General features: G+C 30.7%; 1 protein-coding gene across 1 annotated transcript; it reads right to left on the reverse strand.

The window, feature by feature from the left end:
* Positions 1 to 1235: 1235 nt before the first annotated feature.
* LOC145246543 (protein FAM200A-like) lies at positions 1236 to 1595 on the reverse strand. The gene has a single exon (XM_080108146.1). It carries the CDS (start codon positions 1593 to 1595, stop codon positions 1236 to 1238), a length of 360 nt encoding a protein of 119 aa, XP_079964272.1.
* Positions 1596 to 6571: the final 4976 nt, after the last annotated feature.

A 6571-nucleotide genomic window follows, 5' to 3' on the forward strand; every position in this document is an offset into this window, starting at 1 on the left:
ATCGTCTGTGATATTTATTCTAGTGACAACATTATTAACAGCTAGGAGCGAGAAAAATCCATTATGCTAAAAATATTAATATTAAAGAAAACAGCAATAGTATTTAGCAAATGGTTTTATTGTCAATTACACACACGTAGGATTTTCACTACACACTTAGTTGGAAGGCTGTGCGTGCTTGGCTTTGCACAAACTGTCAATACCTGTCGATATTACTGACAAACATACACGTAAGTTATTTTTTGTGATAAGTCTGAATCTGTGTTTGTTTTTTCAGATTGGTCAGTGCCGAAAATCCTGCTGGATATTCGGAGGCTACAGTGAGCCAGAATTTCGAAACATGTTGCTGCATAAAACTTATTTTTAAACTTCTGTCGAATGAAATTTCAGCCAGCTTTTCCAGTTCATTTCCTGTGACCATGTTATCAGCTATTTCAACATTAAACGGATTTCTGATCCAGTCAAAAGTTTAAATATTATCTGGAATATCTTTCGATAAATATTTATCTAAATGTTAGGTGAATGATATCAATGTCGTTTAACATCTACAATTCCTAAATCAACATTTACTGAATCATTGTTGCTGAGATATTCGTCCAGTGAAGGTAACATATCTAAAGTTTCCTTACTAACTTTTGTAGTCTATATATTCAGTTTGCTCTTGAATGCTTGTATCTTGTCATGACTAGATAAAATATTTGAATTTCTTCCTTGTAGAGATAAGTTCAGTTCATTAAGTCTGTTGAATATATCTGCCAGATAAGCAACCTTGCAAAGACAAGCATTGTGAACACACAGGCACATGAACAATTCTTCTCCAAGTTCAAATAAACGCTTAATTATTTTATATCGTGATAGCCATCTTACCTCTATGAAACAATAGACTTGACTATTCAGTCCCCATCTCACCACAGAGTATTGCAAGGAAATGACTAAACAGTAGTCTGATTTTAATGCAATTTATCACTTTAATACAAGATGACAAGACTTCGGACAAAGAAGTATCCATTTTCTTTTGTCAATCAGAGCTTATCGATAAATGATGCAATGTATTGTAGTGATATTAGCTGCTACTTTCTTAACATACCCCACAACACCTTAGTGAATACCGGCATTGACGCCGTTCCATCTGTACATATGCCAATACACTGGCTCCATAACAAGCCTGATTGAGAAAGAAAATATTCCAATACTTTAAAAACTTCCCCACCAGTTGTTCTAGTTGGCATAGGATGTCAAAATAGAAAATCTTCAAGCATTTCACTTTCCCAGCAATATTTCACATACGCCATAAGTTGAGAACCACTGGTAATAGCTGTACTTTCATCAAGTTGTAATGCAAACATGACTCTGTCAATTAAGAGAGTTTTTATGTCTTCTGACATATCTTCTATTCTTCGCTCAATTGGATTATCTAACAGTGGCACAGTTTTCAATTTCGCAGCACATTTCTCATCCAAAACTGCCTCACACATGTCTATTGCACAGGCCAATACAAGTTCTTCAGCCAAATTATGGGCTTTCTTAGCACGAGCCACTCTCAGTGTCACTAAATAAGATGCCTGTAATAGATTATGATTGTATGTTATTGACATTGCAAAAGATTTTTTCTGGTTTAAATAATCATTCCTTTATCTTTCAAAATTGTTTTGGTTTTGTGGCAAATTGAGGATGTAGTGTAGCTAAATATCGCTGCAATTTAGATAGCTTCAGGGTTTCCTTCTACAACAACTTATGACAAAGTAAACACTGTGGTCTGTTAGCATTAGAAACATTTCAATGAATCCAAATAGAATATACTCCGCATCATATTTTCTTTATTTATTTTTCTGAACAATTTCTTCTGTCTCTGTATCAGATTCTCAGTTGATTTCATCATGAGCTTTCCCTTTCAAAAATTTATCCATGGGTTAAGTTCGCACCCTGAAAAAGCAAAATTTAATAAAATATCTTTCGTATGAATAATGCAAGCATTTAGGAACATAAATAAGTAAAAATAAGATATCAGACATTAAGAATTGCTGACATGTTGTCAATGCACAAGCCCCGTGGTAATCATGTTCTGTACTACGCAGGAGATTTAATTTGGTGTAAAAAAAAAACAATGCAGGAAAACAATGTCGAATATATTTCAACAGAAATAACAAATAACAACTCTTTACATTTTTATAAATGTTCAACATCACAGGAAAAAGAAAAAATACATTTCATAAAAATGAAAACTTTGGAGTGTAGGATTTGTGCCGATCAAGTACTATGCTTCCTTTTTCATTCTTGGCCTATACGTACTATAAATAACTTTATTAAATGTTCAATTGAAAAGGGAATTTTGTTGTATTAATGAGGTTAAACGTATTTCTACCAGTCTGAATAAAATCCCACAACAAAACCTTTATTATTTTAAACCCTTTTGACATTTAAAATTTAAAATCTCACACGTCAGTAATTAAGTCGATGATACAAAATATAAAAGAATAAAGAAAATATCCAAAAAATATTTAAAATAAAATCGGCATAAAGAATAAACTTAAGCTATTTATTAAAAGAAAATTCTGCCTTATATCAAAATAAATAAATTATTACAAAAGTTCAACAGATTCTTCATTTGTTTAATTATTAAGTAGGTTAAAATCAGATGTTACAAATAATATGTAACACGTATTTTAATATTACAAATTGTAACTACGTACTTTAAATTAAAAACTATCAATAACATTATTTTAAAATGTTATATGTTTCTACAAAAATAACATATAATGTGTATCAACCACAATAATAAAAGTAAAACATTTTTTTCAAATCACATATTTTGAATTTTTAGTTGCATGGTAATTAGATAAGTAACTACCAGAATAAAAAAAAATAACAAATATTTAAAGTAGATTTAGTTTACCACATTTATTAATTAATTATTACAACTTTATTAAATTAAAACCATCAGACAATATTTAAAATTAGCGGCGCTGATGGGCGTTTCATTAAACGAAAGAGCCTAAATTAAACTAAAAAATTAAAATTTTAGGGACATGCATTTACAGATTATAAGAACAACATTTGCAGTTAAAAACATATATAAAATCCATCTGTCTTGTCCTGCGGACGCACTGTAGACCGCAGACCATAGTTTTAAAACCCCTAGATAGAATCTTGGTTTTAGATGGATTAAAAGTAACCAGCAACCTTTTTCCCCATTTTACCATATGCTCAATATCAGAGTAGAGAGAATCTGAGAGAACTTGATCATTTACGGTCTTTGATGTGCTACCAAAGATTGTAGTGTCATCAGCATAAATGTCTACGAATTATGTAAGGATGTGATTTGGAAGATCATTAATGTAGATCAGAAAGAGAGTTGGGACCAGGATGGATCCCTGCGGGACTCGGGCATTAATACTGCGAGCTCCTGATTTATGTCCATCAACCACTACTTTTATGAACCTATCAGAGAGAAAGTATTTAATAATTGAGAAAACATTTCCAGCTATACTATAGTTGGGTATCTGAAGTTGACCTTTAGACATACCCTATCAAAAGCCTGCCATATGTCGAGAGGCATTGCCCTAGAAAGGAAGCCTTCGTCGAGAATATATACGAGATACAAATACAACCACTTTGGAATGATTACAAGACACATTGAATTTCTTTATCTTCTTACTACCAGGATTTTCTATTCAATAATTTAGCATTCCTTCTGGATTAAAATTATAATATCCTTTTTCTGCTTCAATGCCCATTTTCCTTGTTCTATGTATGTGTAATATTTTTTTAAACTTTAATAACTTTAATTTTCTCTGTTTATATTTTTTAGCAAATAAGTTGCAAACCAATAAAATATTTGCTAATATTTCCCCTCTGAGGAGATGAATATGCATCGACAACTCATGGCTTAAGGAAATAGATTTATTACATTGTATTCTTTGTTTTCAAACAATAAAAAATTCTATATGTGAAGATTAACTTTTAATATCATAAAATTAAAAGACCTAAATTCTGATTCATTTGATCTATTGAGCAATCTTATTTTGCTAAGATTGTCTTATATAAAATATTATGTCTAATAATATTTTGTAAGATCGAAAATCACTGGATTTGTATACCAGAAGATATATTTAATTTATATATATATATATATATATATATATGTAATATATATATATATATAAATTAAATATATATACATATATATATATATATATATATATATATATATATATATATATATATACAAATTTAGAGTCGTCCCCCAAAATAGTCAACATTTTATTGATATAAATCTGGTGATCCATTATGACAACGCCAGAACCTTTATCGGGTTTGGTGATGACTAAAGATTTATTTTGGCGAAGTGCTTTGATTATACGATAATCTTCACTTCGCCATTTTGTTTCACAAAACGAAACGGGTGTGCCGAAGAAGAATGTACGACGACATTAAGTTTCGCCTGAAGATCACTGGCCATAGAGTCGGAAACAGGAGAAAATCTTTTTAATTGAGCAAAAAAACCCTTCAAATTCTACATATATCTCTTCACGCTTTGGGGATATAGGAGGAATGCAGAAATCCCAGCCATGCGAAAGACTATTAAGTTCAAGCTCAGACAACTGCAAAGAAGAGAAACGTTCGGAATAACACTTGGGTTCGCCGAGCAACCATATTTTTTGAAGATCAAATGTTGCAAATTCTTTTGATTTTTAACGATAACCTAGAAAGGCTACGTTCATGAATTATTGCAACATATCTAGAAAATCTAATGTTGTCAAAAAACGACAAACTGCAAACCGAATCTTTCCAAATTTCATGATATTTCTTGTTTAAACATGCCAGATTACAAGAAAGCTTAGACAAAAAATTAGAAATAAAATCATTTTCCGTTTTTTGTCCATGATGTAACTTAGCTCACTTAATTTTAAATAAAATAAAAGCGGGACAAACTGTATTGCTCAAACACCAATTTAAGAAGGTCTGATTCATCGTAAACTAACGTTTAGGGGTCTCTATACGCGTCGGGACTTTTTTTGCCCTATAAACCAAAAATATAATTTAATCAAAACTTTAGCACATAGGGGCTTGACGATTTGTTCTGAAGTTAATTTGGATGACGAACTCAAATTTTTAAAGGAGACCCTTTGTAATAATGGTTACCCCTTGGATATTGTTGAACCTACTATCAATAAGAAAGTTTCTAATTTTCATAAACGCAAAGAAATTATAGGTAATAGATGTCCTGTGTACGTACGTCTACCTTGGCTAGGTAACATCAGTGACCGATTTGCTAAGCAATTTCTTTGTCTGTGCAACGGTGTTATTTTGCATCGAACCCGCGTGTTGTTTTTTCAACTAGGCCTATGTTGCCGTCTATTCGCAAAGATGTTCTCCCCCACCCAACCCCCGTCACCATAATAATTCTATTATTTATTTATTTAAATGTAGTTGAAGTGCGCACAATGGTGGGCGAACATGGCAAAGATTAGATTTTCGTTTCAAACAGCATGTCCCTTCAAAAATTCGTTATGCAAAATTTTCACCCTTTAATGTTCCGAGTAATATGTATGGTTCTGCGATTTGTGACCATCTTATAAATAACCATGTGTGTGCCACGAATTTAAATGCTGACATGTTTACGATCCTTAGTAAGTCGCACTCTCCCTATTATTTGAAAATTTTGGAGACTCTTCTTATTAAGTCTTTGAGACCTTCTCTTTGCAAGCAAAAAAAAAACATCTTCTTGGACTTAATTTAGTCTCTATGTAATTCTCCCACCTCCGTTTATTTCTGTTCTTTTCCTATCCGCGCCATATTCATGATTTTATTTTTGTTTTAATCGTATTTTCCTCGATTTAGCTTTGATAAGTGAGGAACGAAACCAGGTAAGCTAAACATTATTATACATTTTTATTTTTTAAATTCCTTATGCGTTTTGGTTTGTATTCAGCCTTTATAATTTTTTCATATATATATGTATATATATATTTTTATATTAATATATATATATATATATATATATATATATATAGTGATGTAATTATTAGTGTTTGCTAGATGTTAATCCAAAGTACCCCAGTGTTTATGACCTACTGCTCACTAACAATAGATATATTTTATAATATATACTCTTATATTCATACAAGCAGTATTTACTACACACGCACATGCATTAAGCAGCTGCGATTACATTCGATCTATAGCTTATATATGAAAGCCTGGTAGCTGAACTTTGAACGAGATGACATCTGAAACATGCATTCAGATATGTAATCTTTTTATTAACAAAAAGATTCTGTACTACAAAAACAACCACACATATAATATATATATATATATATATATATATATATATATATATATATATATATATATATATATATATATATATATTATATATATATTGTTGGCGCTTTTTTTAGCGGTATTAACAACCGTTATTTTTTTCGCTATATATATATATATATATATATATATATATATATATAAATATATATATATATATATATATATATATATATATATATATATATATATATAGGTTTTCTGTAAGGTCTGACGGGACTGCTGGATCGTAAACATGGTCCAG

The sequence above is a fragment of the Euprymna scolopes genome, chromosome 24, assembly GCF_053919585.1.
Source record: "Euprymna scolopes isolate OS-2025 chromosome 24, ASM5391958v1, whole genome shotgun sequence".
NCBI classification, from domain to species: domain Eukaryota; kingdom Metazoa; phylum Mollusca; class Cephalopoda; order Sepiida; family Sepiolidae; genus Euprymna; species Euprymna scolopes.

Bases quoted from the DNA above. Each gene is read 5' to 3' on its own strand.
- LOC145246543 (XM_080108146.1), bottom strand. From the start codon at position 1,595: ATGTCAATAACATACAATCATAATCTATTACAGGCATCTTATTTAGTG.